The 19,563-nt window shown below is 49.2% G+C and overlaps 5 protein-coding genes across 5 annotated transcripts; 1 reads left to right on the forward strand and 4 right to left on the reverse strand.

The window, feature by feature from the left end:
• Positions 1 to 108: 108 nt before the first annotated feature.
• Positions 109 to 1,208, reverse strand: sod1 (superoxide dismutase SOD1; the record flags this gene model as incomplete). The annotated part of the gene is made up of 5 exons (XM_022535456.1): positions 109 to 131; positions 191 to 287; positions 341 to 492; positions 561 to 740; positions 1,196 to 1,208. The coding sequence occupies 5 exons, from the start codon at positions 1,206 to 1,208 to the stop codon at positions 109 to 111; spliced, it is 465 nt and encodes a 154-aa protein (XP_022386229.1).
• A 1,002-nt stretch (positions 1,209 to 2,210) lies between these two features.
• ABOM_008328 (sedoheptulose-7-phosphate:D-glyceraldehyde-3-phosphate transaldolase TAL1) lies at positions 2,211 to 3,575 on the reverse strand (the record flags this gene model as incomplete). The annotated part of the gene is made up of 6 exons (XM_022535457.1): positions 2,211 to 2,447; positions 2,509 to 2,892; positions 2,952 to 3,116; positions 3,186 to 3,304; positions 3,436 to 3,466; positions 3,537 to 3,575. 6 exons carry the CDS (start codon positions 3,573 to 3,575, stop codon positions 2,211 to 2,213), a joined length of 975 nt encoding a protein of 324 aa, XP_022386236.1.
• A 1,986-nt stretch (positions 3,576 to 5,561) lies between these two features.
• Positions 5,562 to 14,600, reverse strand: ABOM_008329 (Beige/BEACH domain protein; the record flags this gene model as incomplete). The annotated part of the gene is made up of 9 exons (XM_022535458.1): positions 5,562 to 5,591; positions 5,647 to 5,811; positions 5,882 to 6,094; positions 6,152 to 6,457; positions 6,523 to 6,677; positions 6,737 to 10,523; positions 10,577 to 10,935; positions 11,001 to 13,501; positions 14,548 to 14,600. 9 exons carry the CDS (start codon positions 14,598 to 14,600, stop codon positions 5,562 to 5,564), a joined length of 7,569 nt encoding a protein of 2,522 aa, XP_022386237.1.
• Positions 14,601 to 15,077: 477 nt separating this feature from the next.
• Positions 15,078 to 16,688, forward strand: ABOM_008330 (S8 family peptidase; the record flags this gene model as incomplete). Its single annotated transcript, XM_022535459.1, has 3 exons — positions 15,078 to 15,446; positions 15,512 to 16,447; positions 16,506 to 16,688. 3 exons carry the CDS (start codon positions 15,078 to 15,080, stop codon positions 16,686 to 16,688), a joined length of 1,488 nt encoding a protein of 495 aa, XP_022386201.1.
• Positions 16,689 to 18,360: 1,672 nt separating this feature from the next.
• On the reverse strand, positions 18,361 to 19,218 carry ABOM_008331 (putative ubiquitin conjugating enzyme (UbcC); the record flags this gene model as incomplete). The annotated part of the gene is made up of 3 exons (XM_022535460.1): positions 18,361 to 18,863; positions 18,925 to 19,051; positions 19,108 to 19,218. Coding segments are annotated over 3 exons (741 nt in total), but the record flags the coding sequence as incomplete, so codon positions are not given.
• Positions 19,219 to 19,563: the final 345 nt, after the last annotated feature.

Here is a 19,563-nt window from a genome sequence, read left to right on the forward strand (position 1 = left end):
GTCCAGATCAACTTTTCAGCATCGCGCAGATACCTCCCAGTTTCACTTGCAGACTGTTCCAATTCTGATCCAGCACTTCATATCCTAGATTGGACTAGAACTATGGGTTTAAGCAGCAATGCCAATGACACCTAAACACTATTAATATATAATTCTGCGTTAGGTCTCGCCAACTGAGCCAGTCACTTACCGCAAGCGGGGCGAGTACCAGCGTTGCCAGTCTTCTTGGAATCCTCGTGGCCACCACGGCCGAGGTCGTCAGTACCGGAGTGGATGACGAGAGTACGCTGCGATGATTAGCCATTTGCACTTGCACCGTCGACATTCGAGATGAACATACGCCAAGGACGCTCTCGGCACCGATCAGCTTAATAAGCTTGTCCTGCTTGGAGCCGACGGCGTTACCCTCAGCATCGGTCTTGAAGTTACCCAAGTCACCGACGTGGCGGTCCTCATCCTCGGGAGCACCGTGCTGCTTGCTGAAGGGGTTGACTAAACGACGGTCATCAGCCTGTGACACCCATGCTTGGGAAAAGGTAGCCGGGAAGCCAGGAACATACAGTGGGGGCCAGCAGAGGTGCAGCCGTTGGTGTTGTCACCGAACTGGTGGACATGGAAGGCCCGCTCAGCGTTGGCGTCGTGGCCGGTGATGTTCCAGGAGACGGTGGTAAGGGAGTTCGCGTCAGCCTGCTCGAAGGTGACGGTGCCGGAGATCTTGGAGTCTCCGCGGAGAACAGCAACTAGAGCCGTCAGTCATCATTCTCGTTTCGGAGCTAGCGGCGCCAAAGAAAAAGCGATCACGCGAAATCGGAAAGCTTCCAGAACATATGGGGTAAGGTGATCAATCTAAACGATCCATCTTCTAAGCTCCTACGCATGGCGTGAAGCTTGTCCACCACTCGATCGAGCCGACCAGTCTGGAACGGGTAAAACCATAACAGAGCAAGGTACCGTCACGCTGACACACATGAGCACCTTGGGGTTGAGATCTAGATCTAAATCTGCAAATCCCAAGCAGAAACTGGGATGCGGCCCAGTGATAGGCTGGGAGGCTCACGCAAGGCGAGGGGGTTTGCTTCACAAGGTGCTCAAATCTGCTCACTCAAGGTCCCCCCGGCCACGGTCGATCGTGGATCCTTCACACAGAGAGCCAATAACATAGCAAACAGTCCAGATAAACACAACAGGTACCTACCAGCCTTGACCATTTTGACGGTTGAGAATTAATTTAAATTCTTGGGGGAAAAAGTTAAGGTGAAGGGAAGATAGATTGATACGCGGATGAAGATGGAAGGGGGAGAAAGAAGAGGAGAAAAGAGAGGGAAGGGGGTGGGATGAGGGGTAACTAATATGACGGAATTCCATCATGACTGAACTAGCTTTAAGCAGTACTACTAACTACTAGTAGTAGCATTACTTAGTTATTCGATGAGCTTCCAGTCCTGTTCGTCCCTCATTGGTATTGATGTTACAGCATACAGTACGAAAAATCGGAGGCGTCCCCCCCCACTTGGCGGGGTCGTTTCGGGAATGACGTCCTGGTGGTGTATTTGCATGAAATGAAAATCCGAGTAACCTCCCTCTTCCGGCGATTCCTAAGCACCGCTGGTCCAGATCTCAAGCCAAGTTCCTTTCCACTTTCTACTCCGTAGTTGAAAACGAAATGCTCAAGAGCGGTGGCTCTACTTTGTTCCGGTTCCCCCAACCGAACGTGACCCCACCATGCAGGGAGATGTGCTACTAATGCAGACCAGCTGTCAAGTCCCCAGTAGAGCTACAATTCATGAAGTTTTCCATTTGCAAATGTTAAGTATGATGTTCGTTACAACCGATGATATAAGGTCCCTCAGCGTTAAACCAAAGTTGGTTCCATCTGTGCCTCGGCTAGACCCTATATCCATTTTCTTCAAGCACGCAATAGAGCTTCACAACCGCCCGCTTCCGGTCCGATAGCTCAAGATCGACCCCAAGTCCCCGTCTCCGTGCTGGTGGCTTGTAGCTTGTTGCTTTCCGGCCACCACTGGGGTTTCAATTACAACTCTGATCAAGCAGCCTATCAAGGCCCGCAGGATGCAGCCACATGTGGGAAGAAAAGTGAAAGATAACTCATTCATGATTCGTATCTACTAAACCAATTTTGTAGGTCGCCAATTTTTACATGAGGACATTGCATGGACATAACTTTAATTAATGCAAGTGACAGTCTCCCTTTAGGCCTGGACCTTCTGCTTGAGGATGTCCTTCAGGGTCACGGCGTCGGCAGCGAACTTGGAGATACCCTCACGCAGCTTCTCAACGGCCATGGCCTCCTCGTTGAAGTCGAAGCGGAACAGAGCCTCATCTTTGATGTAGGTCTTCTTGGGGATGTCAAGGCCGGCAGCGCTGGCGGCGTCGAGCTTCTTGGGGACAGCGGCGGTAGCGTTGTAGAGATCCTCAAGGAGGTTGGGCTACATGCGTCCGTTAGTACTGTGATTGTTCAAGTCATAGCAAATGGCGCTCAAAACTTACGGAGATGGTCAGGTAGTCACAGCCAGCAAGCTCGGTGATTTCACCAGTGTTACGGAAGGAGGCACCCATGACAATGGTGTTGTAGCCGTGCTTCTTGTAGTAGTTGAAGATGCTCTGGACAGACTTGACACCGGGGTCCTCCTCGGGAGCGAAGTCGCGCTTGTGGGCAGCCTTGTACCAGTCAAGGATACGGCCAACGAAGGGAGAGATGAGGTAAGCACCGGCCTCGGCGGCAGCGATGGCCTGGACGGTGGAGAACATGAGGGTCAGGTTGCAGTTGATGCCGTGGTCACGCTGGAGGACCTCAGCGGCCTTGATACCTTCCCAGGTGGAGGCAATCTTGATTAGGATACGGTCCTTGGAGATACCAATCTCCTCGTAGAGCTATGTCTGATGTTAGCCGTGCGCTCATTAGACCCCCAATACATCGGACCATTCCATACCTTGATGATGTGAAGGGCCTTGTCGATGGAGGCCTGGGTGTCGAAAGAGAAACGAGCATCAACCTCGGTGGAGACCTTTCCGGGGATGATTTCAAGGATCTTCTTGCCGAACTCAACCAGGAGACGGTCAAGGGTGGCGTCGACCTGCTCGTCGACGTTGCTGCCCTATTTATACGGTTAGACCGCTGCTCCAATACAGAAAATTAATCAGAGGGAAGCCCGAGGGTGACGTACGTGCTTCTTGCCGTACTGGACGGCGGAGTCGATGAGTTCGGCGTACTCGGGCTTCTTGGAAGCGGCCAGGATCAAAGAGGGGTTGGTGGTGGCATCCTGGGGCTTGTACTTGCCGATGGCTATATTTCCGTTAGATTCTGATCAGATGAATTATGGACAGACTGGGAAGGACATACTGGCAAAGTCACCTAGAAGAATCAATTGTTAACATGGATTGAATCCCTTGTGATGATGGCGGAATTCCAGTGACTGAGATACTTACCAGAGTCGCAGACGACAACCTGAGCGGGAGAGTTAGCAACAGAGTTTGGAAGGCAACACGGATGCCACCAGGGGTAAATGGATGCTTACAGTGCCGGTGGCCTTGAGCTGCTCAAGAGAAGAAGACATTGTGAAAGCTGGAATGGTATCACGAACAACGAGGGGGTATAATCAGGAGATGAGAAGATTGGAAAGCAAAGTATGAAGAAGGAAGAATCGATGGTCCAGGAAGAAATGCCGGAGTAGAAATAAAACGGGCGGACGTGCGATCGCAGAAAGACGCAGAAGCATCGGAGGGGAGCAATCCAGTGGTTTTCTTACTATGGGAAGTGGGATGGTGGGGCAACTATGACGCTATGCCTTGTCGGAACTTCATGGCACTCATGGCACCCATGGCCTCAGGCAGGGATGCCGTACGGTCACTGGTACCATACCTACGGAATACATGCATAAATGACATACAGCGAAACGCCTGCCTGATATCCCAAACCCCTTCTCCCTCTCCAAAACCCTCCATTGGAACTCCCATGAGAGACACGAAATCAGCTTTTGGTTTCTATACTGGCTTGTCCCATCAAACCTTCCGACCATCCACACGGCTATTGTAACCCCCCTCAACAAACCCCCTGAACAGAAGCCGGTTCAGTCGGCGCAGAGTGCTCCGGCAACGCATAGCCATCGGAGTATAGCGGTCCACCTGGTATCCCACCAAACAAAACCCCGCTCAATGGTCCGTACCTTTTCACCGAAGACACGACAGAGGAGTAGTTCCGTACCTAGTGACTCCATAATATCAACCGTCCTCCGTAAGGATTTGGTGAGCAGCTGACAAAGGTTCATTTCCCGTTGTGACGAAGCCCATTGAATTAACTAATCAGTCGGAACAAAGAACATCGTCGTATACATGCTACCCGGCATATTCTGTCTAGCAGTGAGCAATATCCTAAAACAATACCTCTCATAAAGAGAATCAAATGAAGATAGCTCCAACACTTGACCAGACCTTGGCAGAAAAGCACAAATCAGTAATCTATGAATTGATATCAATCGCGGTTAATACTGAACAAGGAAGGACAAAGCGCTACAGATTTATCCGGCGATCGTGGCATAAATTGACCCTTCCCCAGAACATGACAGAATTAGTACGCGGGAGTGCCTGTGATAGGAACGGAATCCACATTCTATGTTCTCAAATGGTCCTGCATTCAATGCTTCTCGGGCATTCCCCTCTCGTTCCTGTACCCGATCCAGAAATGTACTGCAGTAGAATTGCAAGGTACACAAAGCAATACCGTGATGTATGCCAGTTAGGAATAGTCTAGACAATCATAATAGCCACCAAACCTACAATACAAAAGACCAATGCAGAGCTTAGACACCTCGGCCACGACTCATCAACTAGCCACAGGTCTGTATGACACACGTATATGTAATATATGTTTAATGGGCCCCGCACCCAAAAAGGTGGCAGGGGTAAAAGTTATAGTTCTTCCAACACATCACCAGATCTATGTATAGCCTACTAAGCCTAGATCCGGCCAGTCTGGGGTAAGATGTGGTCCCCATTGTGGCAATCTCTGCTACCAAAGTGGAGTCTGCCGGAATCAGATGAATGTGTGTGTGTGTGTGTGGTTCTCGCTACTTTAGAGAGTAGACAGACAAAGTAAGAAACACAGAGAGGGTAGGCCTACTATCGAAACGAGATTGCAAAATCACGATAGACGATATGTCATCCGTAGGTGTTGGCTTTTCATTACCTACTCCTAGAGTGCAGAGAATACCAGAAGACCCAACCGTCCCACCGGAAACTTTTCGCTTTCCCTTTCGGGATAATTTAACCGCCGCCATCTATATTTTGTAAACCAGTATATAATCATTCGTCATTTCCCACGCCACAAATATATCAAGTCGCAAAGACGAGTAAAAGGAAAAAAGAAAAACGGAGTGTGGCTGAAAGACGCAACCAGGAAAGGAAGCAATAAGAAATGAAAATCGGCCAAATGGAAAAGAGGGAGGAACCGTAGAAGGAAGACACGCGATGTTCGACTACTCCAAAGTTGAGTTGATACGGCGACGTCGTTTGGGCGGGAGTGAAATCGAGCACTAGATATACTTCTAACGACGCTGGACACAACTCCATTCATACTATTATAAATTGGATGAGCATCTGTCAATATGCATTGGGCCGAACCGCACTTACCACTTTCCCCACTTCATCTCCAGTGTAGACCACATGTGGAAGCGTAAGAATACAGCTGATACCAGAGGAGATATTGGCACCATTGTCGCGACTGCTGTCAGTATGATGAAGTTGCCGAATTAATTCAAACTCGAAACGTCCATTGTGGACGATTTTACTCCAGATCTAGAGCATGGTCAACTTCCAGTTAAAAACGGACAGGTCACTGAACAAGGATTTTTGAGAGGGCACATACATTGACGACACCTCGTCGGTGACCAGTGAAGAGAAGCTCTCGCTCCTGCCACTCATTGTTTACGCCCTCGTAGAAGACACAGGACATCACTTGATCATCGTCTGACTCGCACACAGCCTGGTCTAGTAATAGTGCCCCATTGAGTGTGTAGAGGCTGATACGACTTCCCCGACAGACTGCGATTTCCCCTGTCACATCGTTGATTCTCGCACACTAGGATAGATCAGTAACTTGGGGCCAGGTAGTTTTTATATGCAAATTATAACCTACATCTACATGTCCTTTGGCTGGAAGCTCTCGAACGAAGGTTTGGCGGTTGAGATCCCAAAGCATGATCTGGCCATCAGTAGACGCAGAAAGAAGAACACTAAATGACCGCGAGACTGCTAATACCGTGACAGGCGAGCGATGTCCGAAGAGAGATCCTGCAGGTTGCAAATCTACAGACTTTGCTGTGGAGGTGAAGGTCCATGTCGAAACGGTACAGTCTGTTCCTGATGTGACTAGCGTACGAGAATCCGCAAATATTGCAGCTGACAGCTGGCCAATATGAAGATGTTCGAAATGTCCGAGAAGCTGTAGTTTTTAGTATTTTATACATAAAGAGACAAAAAGAAAAGGAAACAGCGACTTCGACATACCTTTCGACTATCTGCGGAATAGAATCTCACGCTACCATCAAAGAAGCCCCATTCCATATACTTGTCATAGGCCGGTGGGATATTTAACCTGAGAGCTGCAGCACACAACAATCGATCCTGCTTCATTGAAAGCGAAGATACCCGTTCACCGATGTCTTGATTCTCATGTTAGCAAGCAAGGAAGGAGGTGAAAAAACGGTAGTCAAAAACGTACCTAGAAGTGAAAGTGGCTGCTGTGTAAGCGACTCAGCGAGGCGATCCAGCCGTGCGACCTTGTGACGTACATCCTCTCTCTGAGAATGAGGGCGATTGAAGATCTGGTGTGGTGTCTGCCCGAAGTTGTGGATGATGCCAATGGTGGCCAGTCGTTCCACAGGGTCATCGATAGCATCAACATCTTTGGCCCCTTGGTACGACAGGTGATGGAAAACATTGACCGCTTCAATGGCGGCCTCACCTTTCTGTTTGCAACCAAATACCAAGTCAATCCAATGGTGCAGATTCTGAGTCACATATGGGCTTTCCAACGCTTCACGGTGTTTTTGAATAAAGATTTTTGGATCACCCTTGGCCCATGGTGGTAATTCCACAGAATCAATCGCGGTAGTCATGTTCTGTAGGACTCCAAAGTCATATTTATTGGAATTGACGAGGAATTCAGGGAGGTAGAAAAATTCGGGTATGAGCTCTCTCACGTCCGACATGTTCCCGCGCGAAGCGGATTCCCAAGCCTTTCCAATAGAGTAGAAAAGACGGTCAGCGTGATCGAATGTACCACCCTGAAGCAATAGGTATGACTTTACAAACGGTTGGAGACGGATTAAATATGAGCTGACGATCATTGCTGAAGAGTAGTGAGTTCCGTAATGAAATGGAGGAGAATCGCCCGCCCCCATCTCTGCGAAAGCTTTGTATCGTTCTCTGAACTCGCCCTCTCGCTCAGGAGTTTGGCAACCCATAGGCTTCGATAAGTCACGGAAGGTTTGTGGGTTAGTCAGATCCAGCTCCTCGCTTGTATAATCAGCTAGCACCCAAGGGAAAACAGGGTACTGGGTCAGGTCGTTAAATGTTCTTCCAGCGAGGGTGTTGATAAGCATGAGATAATGAAAGTTAGAAATCTCACCCTTTACCCACTTCCGTGTTGCAGGATGTGCCGGTGAATGACCAAAGACACTGGCAAATCTTGACCCAAGAGACTGAGGTGCATCTTCTGGGCTTCTAAGAGTCTCGAATCTCCAGACGTCTTCCGGTCGCGAGTGGCCAACGCTCCCTGTCACTTGGGGTGCCTTAGTTGCAAGTTGGCTACAAAGGTTATCCCGAGCGGGCGACGAGATAAGGGTCAGCAAATAGCTTGTTCCGTCGGTAAAGAATATTTCGAGGGCCACATCGCGAAATAGAAATCGCCTCTTGGAGACGCTGATCAAGTCCGACCATTTCCAACTTCTAGTCTCATGCTCCTGTGATTTACGTTCATTGGATTCCCGGCCAGTGATCATGCGAACGTAAGGGTCTCGTTCCTCTGTAGGGGCTTGCCAGACATTGACAATCTCACCATCTGACCTCTGGAAAAAGTTATCTAGAATGTAGATGTGATCTTTCCCAAGGATCAACAGGCCTTCACATGCCTCCAACCCGACAATACGAGACATGTTGCATACGCTATCGACCTGGTCACCACGGTGTAGGCTTCTCATGACCTTTCTGTTCTTGTCTTCATATTCTTCAAGATCAGCCTTCGGGTCGTCAATCATCTCGAAGCTTTCTTCAAATACGCTCCTACTGTCGGGACCAATACCCTGAGGATTGCCCTCCGAGTGGTCGGCAGCCATGGCAGTGGGAGTCAGACCTAGAGAGTCACCGTTTGAAGATGTGACATTCGTATCTAATCTCATTGCCGGAGGCTCTGAAGCCTTCCGTTTCGGTTGATAATCTTGGCGATCCCCTGAATCATCCGGTACAGTACGTAGTCGCATACGGCTTCGCCCTTCAGTTTGGTCAAGACGCCATCTTCGCTCCTTCTGTTCAGCAAAAACACCCCCATAACGTCGCAAGTCCATATTCAGATGTGCCAGTGCCGCCCACATAAATGTGGAACTATCTGTTTGATCCTGTAGTGCTCTTTGATACTTCAGGAACTCTGAGGCTGATATGTTCGATACCCAGTGAGGGAATGTAGCCTCGTGCTTGCGGATCACTTCTTCACCGAGCTTTTCCACCTGGCTCCACTGTTTCAGCTTTTCTTGACGCCTAGAAAGTCGAGTGCGAGCTGATGACTCTGAACTCGTATTTTCTTCCTGGACAAAAGTTTCCCAAGCTTTTGATAGGATTCCGAAGAACAGAGAGTTCAGGTCGTCATCCTGGTCGTCAACCCATTGCAAAAAGGCAATATCATCCATGCCAACAAGAGCCTCAAATCCACCGGAAAGACGCTGTTGTAAGGGTGGTGTTGCTTGGCTTAGAATGGCGGACATTTCTATCGGCTTTTGCACAAGCATGATTCTAAAAAGACCAGCCGTTGCCAGGCGTACATTTTCATTCCTGTCGATTAATTTCGTGTAGAGAAGATAGCACAGTAACTGCAGATGATCGGACTGAGTTTCCCCAGAAAGCAATACTACTTGCCAATATGAAAGCCGTTTCAAGAATGAAAGTGCCTCTATACCATCGACTTCTGATAGCCCAAATAAAACCACACGAAATACTGTCGAACGAATTGTCGCTATCGCTTGGCTGCAAAGCCGTATACTTTTTAGACGCGAAACCTCAGGTCGTTGCAGATATTCCAAGATTGTACCTGCGAATTCAAGAGTAGCTGTGGCGCCGTCAACAAACCAACCCTCATAGACTGCTTCCCCTAAATGCGTTGTGAAGCGCCCCAAGTTAGTTAGCACACGTGGTTCGGACAATAACTCGACCCTTGAGAATATGGCATCCTGGAGTGTGGAGAGAAAGCTGCGCAACACCCAGGAGTTGAAGTACGCCTGATGCTCTGGGAATCCTGGAGGCGTTCTAAGGTAGAGTCCAAGACCAGAGAACTCCTTTCTTTCCAGGAGCTGCTCTGAAAACACAGAAAGAGCTAGATTAAGAATAGCAGTTATCAAAGGATGGTTGGTCGTGCCTTTGCTGTCAATTCGCGCGTGAGAGAAAGCACGACGTATGCGAAGAGAGGATGGCATATGCTTCCCTCGGTCGGAGGTGACTAGAATGAAAGATGAACCACGTCTTAGAGGTCCGCCACTATCGTCATGGCTCCCAGGCTGTTCAACAGTCGTTGTTTGTAGTTCAGATGTCCTTCGTGATCGTGGCCTAGACACCAAATTGTGATCATCAAACACTAGACCACCCGTACGAGACTGAGAACTCAATTCAACATTCGGACTCACGGGATCGGAGCCGATAACAACGGGGAAAAGTATAGAAACTAGGCTTTGGACGTATTCAGGACGGGCTGCAAATTCACGGAAGCTTTGTGACTTTATTTGCGCTACAGCAAAAAAATCAACAATGGCGGTTAAAAGCGACAGTTGTGCATCCGTAGTACCGGCAGGTGTGGAAGATGACATAGACGGTCTGGTAAGTTGAGCGAGTCGATCCTGAAGAGGATTGGGGTTCTGTTCATTCACCATCGAGAACTCCTCGGCGAATACTGTTTGCTTCAATCCAGACTGCAACATGTCGGAGATGACTGGGAGCATCTCAGGATAGACAACCTGGGCACCCCCGCTGAGGCAGAAAAGCTCGGAAAGAGAAAGCTGATCGAATGGTTTATCAACGTTGACCTTGCCAATGTCAACTCCAAATAGTATAGCAAAGCAGACAGGCCATATTATCGGGATGCTCCACCATTTATTCAAACAATGTCGCATTATAATATAACCCCCAGTCTTATCGTTGAACTTCTTGCTGTAGCCGCCCCCGTGGATTACTAGCAAACGAGCCATGATCTTCGTCGCCAAAATGACAATCTCAGGTTCGTCCTCACACATGAGGTATAAAAGCCACTGCATAATAGTCAACACTCGTTACCTAAGGGGTGGTAATTTGCTCTACAAACCTTGTTTGTAACAGCTTTAGCGAACCTCTTGATCGGCCCAAGGTCATGTGCATTGCATAGAAGAGAGCAATACATCCTAAGCATCTCTATCGCTATTGTAGTGCTTGAAACGTACTTCTTATCGGGATTAGGCGTAGGCTGCCTTGCAGCAGCATTGAATCGGAGGCTCTTCTTTTTCTGTAACCTGCTTGGCTCCTTTGGCTTGTGGATACCATAGGTGATGAAGAGCGCTAGGAAACGGAGTAAATCTGCTGACAGGCAGCCCTCCATCAACGATCCAAAGGCCGAAGTGAACAGTCGCAGTCCCTCCATTGTAAATTCCTCCCCCTTAAGAGCCTCAAGTAGCTTTTTATTAACACCTATTTTCCATGAGTATAAAAATGCAAACATGCGACGACCAACAAGTCATTAGGGAAAGGCTTACGCATGCGGGCGAGGCGCTTTGCATTAAATCGACGGAACTTGCTTTCACTGGCGAATATGCAGTATTGGGAATAATACAACTCAATAAGAGACATCTCGCCATATCTCCACACCTCCAGGTCGACGAGTAAGACTCTGTATGCTAGTGGATTCGTGATGATGGAACGATTCGGTTGGTCAAAATCATAGCCGACAAACTTAAGGGTCAAACGAAGTAGATCAAATGCCAATGTCGATCGTTCTTCGTATGTAGAGCAGACGTTAGACGTCTTCGAGCCCGTGGTGGCGCCCGTTACTGGCCATGCCAGCTTTTCGCGTAACAATGCCGCAAGGATTCCATAACCATTCTCCTTTTCCATTGCTTCGCTATTTCGCCAATTGTCTTGTACAGCCTCATACAGCGCTTCGACCGCCAAAAGTGTAGATTCGGCGCTCCTAGCCGCATGAACCAAGCTCAAATGAACCGCGGCACAGCCGCCGATACGCCAACTCGCGTCATCCAAGGCTTGCGGTATCGCGACTACAGGGTCCCCCGTTAATATACCGATACCATGGGCCTGGGTTAAAGCATCGTTGATGGCAGGGGTCCCGCCATTGACCGCTACTGCATTTCCTCCGGACTTTGTTAGCTGATGTAGGTTTTTGGCTGCTTGTTTAGAAAGATATTTGACGAGTCGGGTTTCATCAATATTGTTACTATCATCGTCATCTAGAACAGATAGTGGAGAAACATTAACTGCTATGCATTCTTCGCGAATAAGAGCGCTTGCCTTTCGCCGGATAGCAGTAACAATGTCTGATGACTCCTCTTTACCGGGGTGCATATGTTCGTTACGTAAATTCAAGGCCGCGGAAGCTTTATACGTCTGAAAGGAACCTAGGCAGTCTTGAAAGTTCCCGTAGTAACGCGGACCGAGATTGTAAAACACGGCAATCATGTCGTCACTATATGCTTCTTCGAATAAAATCGCATTAGCTAGGGACCATCGCGAGGTAGAGATCCCCTTGCCAAGCCTCATAGCCAGATCTTGTGGAGTCCCGAAAAACGATTGAACTCTAGGCGGCCTATTGGGAGCGCTAGGAACCGGCATGCATGGATAATCTATCCGCAATTGCTCAACAAATTCACCATCTATGAAGAGAGACGCCCGAGAATATGATGGTGGCCTGGGCTTTTTGTGAACCACACAGATATGGTACCATCGGTTAGGCTCGAAGGCTATGGACTTGAATCGAACGCTAGGACGAGCTCCCCTGATCGAGGTCTGCAATATAAAGTTGCGAGTATCCTTCTCAAGATACGCGAGCAAGAAGCAAGTTTGGCTGGCATCAAAGGCTCCAAAAATTGTCGTGTGAGTGTTCTTGTCAAACTGGTCAAAGCGGGCCCAGACTGCTAAGGTATAACCAGAAGAAGTTGTAGGTGGGAACGAGCGACCCATGGTTGATAACTCTAGAGAGCAATAACCATGCAATGATAAATCGAACTGTATTGAGGGAGGTTCCTTCGAGCACTTCAAAACATCAACTAGGAACTGAAGAACCTTCGGGCAATCATGGGCTTGTTGGTATAAGGCAGCCACATCATTCAAGTTACTTATTCCCAGAACACAGAGCATTTTTGCTAACTCTTGATAGAGTTGTCTCTCGGGTGCCGGGCGTTCCTCGTTGAACAAGAGTGGCAGAATCAGTGTTATAATGCCAGTGGAGTGCAACGTCGTGATATTCCTCTGAGACTGTGCGGCGAGTTGGACTAGACATGCCGGCACGGCTAGTCTCTGGACTCTGTGCTCGGATATGGAGGCAGACGACTGGGTAAGCCATACTCGAACAAATGGGCCCAGGAGCTCTGGCACTTCGACTGTTTCTGATTTTCCTACGCATCGGTCCACTTCTTCTCTAATGCCATCCAAAGATAGCTCCTCGGCAGTTTGGAATTTAGTACTCAGAGTTGTGAATATACTGGCAACTGTCTCCTGGCAAAGGGCCGCTGCTAAGATCGCACCGTAAAATTGCTCCGTATCACCTTGGATGGAGTCTACTTTCCTAGCCAAGACCGTGAAAGCTTCTTCCAATGCCATTTCACCTCCCCCGGCGATCCGGTTCGCAAAATACCGTTTGTTCCCGACATGCTCCCTCAAGCTCTCGGCCAGGACTGCCAACGCATCTTTGTACACGAACAGCAGATCCTTCCTCTCATCCTTGGATAACGCATTCGAATCATAACATTGTGAGATCTTTTGGAGAAGATCTAACAGGGTCTGAAAACCATGTAGGTGTCGGAAGGTCTCCTTCGCCTCGCTTGGGTGCTCGCTATCGATGAATGTGTGACGAAGGCGAAGCAGACATTCGGTTGCAGTGGAGGCAATCTGAGACGTTACTATATCCTCCCCGCAGATAACCGTCAACTTCTCAAGGACAGGACTTAATTCGGGGGCAGACGGCCGTTGCGTTGACGAGGACGGGGACCGCGAGAGGGCGGAAGTGGACCGGCTCATTGCGCCGCTGAAGCTTATCCCCGACTACCTATCCGATGGCCTGTGACCATGAGACACCAGGAACCAGCACTTAGCGTAAGGATGAAGGCGGTCTGCATTGGTATGCGTTATGGTAGCTAGTGGTGAATGCAATCCACACAGTTTCCCAACATGGCACAGCCGGAGTGGGAGGGAGGGGAACGGAAGGGAGAGCTGACGAGTCAGGCGCTCAACAATTGCACTACTCTAGGGATGGGGGCAAGGCCGATTGTGTCAAATTCAGCATCGGGAATGAGGATTATCCTGGTCAAGATCGGGGTTGTGAGTCGAGAGCAATAATTCCCTCTACACCCTCAGGATAGTTCCTGAATGTGATAGACGGTCTTATGCCAACGTCACTGGAGGCAGTGCCATTAAGCGGGGGCACATCGGAGCATGGGTGCATTTTCCAGCTCTCAGACCTAGTGATTATCAGGTGACAAGCCTCCGACCGTCGGCGGTCCACCATTGGTGGAGGGAGAGGTATCGATAAGGGGAGGTGTGTCTTATCAACCGCAAAGCCCGACCGCCTGTATTGTCCGAAACGGTAATGCGTTGATGGTCCGCCGCGGTTTCCGTACGATCGGCTCCTTATCAAAGTCAGGCGAACAACGGAAGATAGGCGTGCTCCCATGGCACGCGACTCGGGTTGCCCGGGAAGATGGTTGGTGGTGGCGACCAGTCGCCAAACGCCATTGACCTAACATGCCAACTCTTTTCGTCTCAGGAACCTAAGAAGTAGTACTACTTTTGAGGGGTCGGTCAGGTACTGTACCTGCAGTACCTTGATGACAACAGGATTTTAGGATTTGTTGTCAAAACTACCGTAGGATATTACTACCTATCGGTGAAGGGTCACTGTCGGCTTTGTTGAGAGGGATATCTCACCCATATCTGCATGTACATATGTCTGTATAAAGTACGACTATGGCGGTTAAACCGAACGAATCACCTAGAGCAGTCACTCCAGAATGGGTACCTTGTTCATCGTTGACTCACCACTCGAGCTATCCTTGGAAGAGCTCCCAAACATACTTGCAGAATACAGGGTGCAGACTCCACTCATTCGCCTCATTTTTCGACACCATTGTGCCTTCGTACCCCGAGGGCGTCCACCCATGGAACCTGAGCGTTATTTACTGGGGCGACTAATCACTCCGAAAGGTCCCTTTTTGGGGATCCTTACCCTCTTACCGCCATACCCCAGGTCTTGCGACCGCGCTAATCGGGAGAGATCGACGCGCGGCACCTCCTCAGTAAAGTTGTGTCATCGTTGTAAATTACCGTATCCCGGTTGCATCATACTCCGCTGCCCTTGCCTGCTTGGGGGATCGACCTATTAAGCCCAGCTATCTTACACCTGCTCCCATCCTCTTCTTCTCCAACTCCTCATCCATCCCCATCCTTCCTCCTCCTTCTGCCTTTTAAACCCTCCCCAACTCAGCATCCATCCATCCTCCCATCTTTTCTTTCTTTTATATTCATCTCCATTTGTATTCTTCCCTCTTAGAACCCTCCCTTCTCCCTTCTGTACGTTGTGTTAGACCTCGCCCCCGTTGACCACCATGAGAGGCATCCTCAGCCTTTCCCTGCTGCCACTACTGGCAGCGGCCTCCCCCGTTGCTGTTGACTCCATTCACAACGGAGCGGCTCCCATCCTTTCTGCCTCAAATGCCAAAGAGGTTCCAGACTCTTACATCGTCGTCTTCAAGAAGCATGTCTCCGCTGCAACGGCGGCTGCTCATCACACCTGGGTGCAGGACATCCACGACTCGATGACTGGACACATCGACCTGAAGAAGCGCTCTCTCTTTGGTTTCAGTGATGACCTTTACCTCGGTCTCAAGAACACCTTCGATATCGCCGGGTCCCTGGTGGGCTATTCTGGACATTTCCATGAGGATGTGATCGAGCAAGTCCGGAGACATCCTGATGTAGGTTTTCCCCCCTTCTGCCTAACCCCGTTTCTTGAACTATTGGTCTGACTTGGGTGTTCAAGGTTGAATACATCGAGAAGGACACCGAAGTCCACACCATGGAGGAGACAACTGAGAAGAATGCTCCCTGGGGCTTGGCTCGTATCTCTCACCGTGACAGCCTCTCGTTTGGCACCTTCAACAAATACCTGTATGCGTCAGAAGGCGGTGAGGGCGTCGATGCTTATACTATTGACACTGGTATCAACATTGACCATGTTGACTTCGAGAACCGCGCACACTGGGGCAAGACCATCCCTAGTAATGATGAGGATGAGGATGGCAATGGACACGGAACTCACTGCTCCGGAACCATCGCTGGTAAGAAGTACGGTGTTGCCAAGAAGGCCAACATCTATGCCGTTAAGGTCTTGAGGTCCAGCGGTTCTGGCACCATGTCCGATGTCGTTTTGGGTGTCGAGTGGGCCGTCCAATCCCATCTCAAGAAGGCTAAGGACGCCAAAGACGGCAAGGTTAAAGGCTTCAAGGGTAGCGTTGCCAACATGAGTCTTGGTGGTGGCAAATCTAAGACTCTTGAGGACGCTGTCAATGCTGGTGTTGAGGCTGGTCTTCACTTCGCCGTTGCTGCTGGTAACGACAATGCTGATGCCTGCAACTACTCCCCTGCTGCCGCTGAGAATGCCATCACTGTCGGTGCCTCCACTCTTCAGGATGAGCGTGCTTACTTCTCCAACTACGGAAAGTGCACTGACATCTTTGCTCCGGGTCTCAACATTCTTTCCACCTGGACTGGCAGCAAGCACGCTGTCAACACCATCTCCGGAACCTCAATGGCCTCTCCTCACATTGCTGGTCTGCTGGCCTACTTTGTTTCTCTGCAGCCTGCTCAGGACTCCGCATTCGCTGTCGATGAGCTTACTCCTGCCAAGCTCAAGAAGGATATCATCTCCATCGCCACCCAGGGCGCTCTTACTGATATCCCATCTGACACTCCCAACGTAAGTCACATTGTCCCTTATGGTAAAATGAAGAAAGTTGCTAATTAATCTATTTTAGCTTCTCGCCTGGAACGGTGGTGGTGCCGACAACTACACTGAGATCGTCACCAAGGGTGGTTACAAGGCCGGCAGTAACAACCTTAAGGACCGCTTCGACGGGCTGGTCAACAAGGCTGAGAAGTTGCTCGCTGAGGAGCTTGGAGCTATCTACAGTGAGATTCAGGATGCTGTTGTTGCATAGATAGATGCAAGACAAGACTCATTTAGAGAGACGTAACTAGTTTCGTTTATGGCAGAGTATGGGAATTGGCTAACCGGACACTGGCGCTGGTATTTTTTTGCTGCTGTTTTTGGTCTTAACGGAGAAGCCGATGCATTGACTGCATTGGGTACATTATCCTGTCACGGTTTACCTGGTCTTTCATTATTATTATAGTATACATGTCCACAACCATATTTGACATACTATCTAGAGATACATGTGCTTGCTTTTTAACAGACTGCCAAATTGATAATGCGACTGTTCTCCACAGATAAGCGTGGCTTGGCCTGAAGGCTGCCAGAAAGTCTAATGGTGGTCACCAATTAGGTAGGAGTGTCTCCTTGCAGACGGCCAAATTGCACTCGTCATGGAAGTCGACCGATGTATTGAGAATTACCCAAATGCCATGAAAGCTAGTCTCGTTCTAATTCATATTCGTCACCCCAGTAATTTTATATAGCCATCGTCCAACTCACAGAATTCAATCCAATCACCGCACGAGACTGAATGCTCTTCAACAGGATATCATTGTCTCCCATCATCTGTCCGATATTCCGATTATAAACTTACATATTCTTCATGAGAAGACAGCCCTCGGAGGCGGATGATCCGGTGGCGCCTAAAATAACCGTCCGTGTGAGGGAACATCGCCTTGGCTACCAACGATCTATTTTATTATTGACCTGGGGCGTTTCGCCACCATTCAGAGCAAATCGATCATTTTTTCCATTTTGTATGCACTACCTAAGCTGACGGCATAACGGTAATCTGCGTAGACAAGATATTATCTTGGACTAGAATCATGCTCAAGAAATATATATTTACACTATTCATCCAAAACGAGTATTAATAGATAGTTGGTAAAAAAAAAAGGAAAAAGAAAAGAAAAGGTGAAATAAAATAAAAACCAAAGTAATAAATAGTCCAGTCAGATGTATCCCGACGTTGATCAATATATATATATATATATATATAAATCAATGGAACAGGCTTTCATATCGCACTTTCTCTGAAATTTGGTTGTCCTACAAGAAGTATGTATGTACAATACACACGGGGGCCATGTGGTCAACCAGACCGATGGGTGGCCTTGTCAGTCTTTGGGAACGGAAATGAAGCGTTCCATGGGAGAGGTTTGGATGATGTCCTGCGTCTGAGGGGACTAAAGTTGCTGCGAGAGGTCAACATCCAAATGAATCTACGGTACGTTCAGTCACATGAATCTGGGAATCTGGGCCTGGTATGCTGGTTTTCGCAATCGATCCACCCGGAGGGCCACGCGTGTTCCAGGCATGCTACATTCTCTTCGTGGACTGGCTCGGTCTTCATTTCCTCTTTCAGCGGTGGCTTCACTGAACTTCACTATCGTCAGGACTATTCTTAGCCTTGTTTCGCCCCGACCTAGTTAGCCTACGGGGCTAAACTACATGGGGATTCTATAACAACTTCTTCAGATGAACAGATCGTTTAAATGGGATGCTATGGTAGATATGTCCAGAAATGCTAGAGCTTGGCCGTCCCTGCGCCCACGCTATGCCACGAACTAACGCCTGCGAAGTCCTACGCCAAAATCCCAAAAGAAAGAAAGACCGACGGAAAAAAAAGGGAGTGAGAGAGGTGAGTGTCTCTCATACACACAGGAGCCCCAGGGTCAAACCCGCTCCTTCTTCTTCTCCTCCTCCTCCTCCTCCTCTTCTTCATCATCACTGCCAGTATCTTGATCGTCAAAGTCCATGTCTTCGTCCGAGTCGCTTCCTCCGAAGACGTCATCGTCTGCATCGCTCTCCGCCCAGAAATCCGAATCGTCCTTCTCTACGGCTTTAACTGTTGCCGGTTGATGGGTCGGCATGACGAAGTCTTCGGGTATGTCTTGCTTCGAAGTCTCGACGTCCTTCCGGACGCGCGACTTGTATTCTTCGGGTTCCTTTCGTAACATCACGCCGGCGTCGACGTTGGCGGGGGACGACACTTCCGCGTCGTCTAGTAACGAGAGGATGGAGATCAAGACAGATTCGACACGTTGAGCAGGGGACCATCGTTCCGAGGCCAGCTCGCCCGACATTTCATCTTCGCCTGGTGCGTGGAGAATCGAGATGCAAAGTTTCCCGTCGGGATAGATGTTGGGGTGGTAGAGAGGGCGTCGAAAAGCGAACTCTGGGGTTGAAGATACCGAGTCAGTCACTGTTAGGATTTTACAAGCTGTGGTTTGACATACCTGGGGGCGAAAAAGGATAGTTCTTGGGGAATTTCATGGACGCTTTGAAATACCCGCCGTAGTACAAGGAGTCGGGGTTGAGGACAATTAACCCGATGGTCCACCTGAAGATGTCCTCGTTCTCGAGCTGGCGGAAAGCAGACTGTTAGCTAAGCCCCGGCACAGGACCTTGGTATGGCTTACCTCGATATTGACCCATGGCTCCTTGGCGAGGGTCTTGTACTCGTTCATCAGGATACGTTCGGCCATGGCGACTACGACGGAGGAGAAGCGAGACGGATAGCCTGCCAGCGACTAGGGAACGGCGGTCAACCTCTTCTTTGAGAGTTGGAAACACGAGATGAACGTAGACGCGTAGGGTATCTATCCCCTCTGCAGGATGATGTTCTGTCAACGGGGCGGGACGATCGTCCTGTGAGGCGATAAGATTCCGCCTTTTTCAACGTTTGCGCACTAGTCTGGGCGTGGCAATCCCCACGGAAAGTTCCGGGGTGGCGCTATGGAACAATTGGGACTTCTTGTGGGTTCCTGTACCCGCTCAGGGGAGGGAAAAAATGAAAGGAAAAAGTCAAATAATGGAGGAAATTTTCTTTGGGTGTGTGAACTTTGGCTGGTTTCATTAGTAACCCCAGTGTTGTT

This window comes from Aspergillus bombycis (genome assembly GCF_001792695.1).
Source record: "Aspergillus bombycis strain NRRL26010 chromosome Unknown contig00088, whole genome shotgun sequence".
NCBI classification, from domain to species: Eukaryota; Fungi; Ascomycota; class Eurotiomycetes; order Eurotiales; family Aspergillaceae; genus Aspergillus; species Aspergillus bombycis.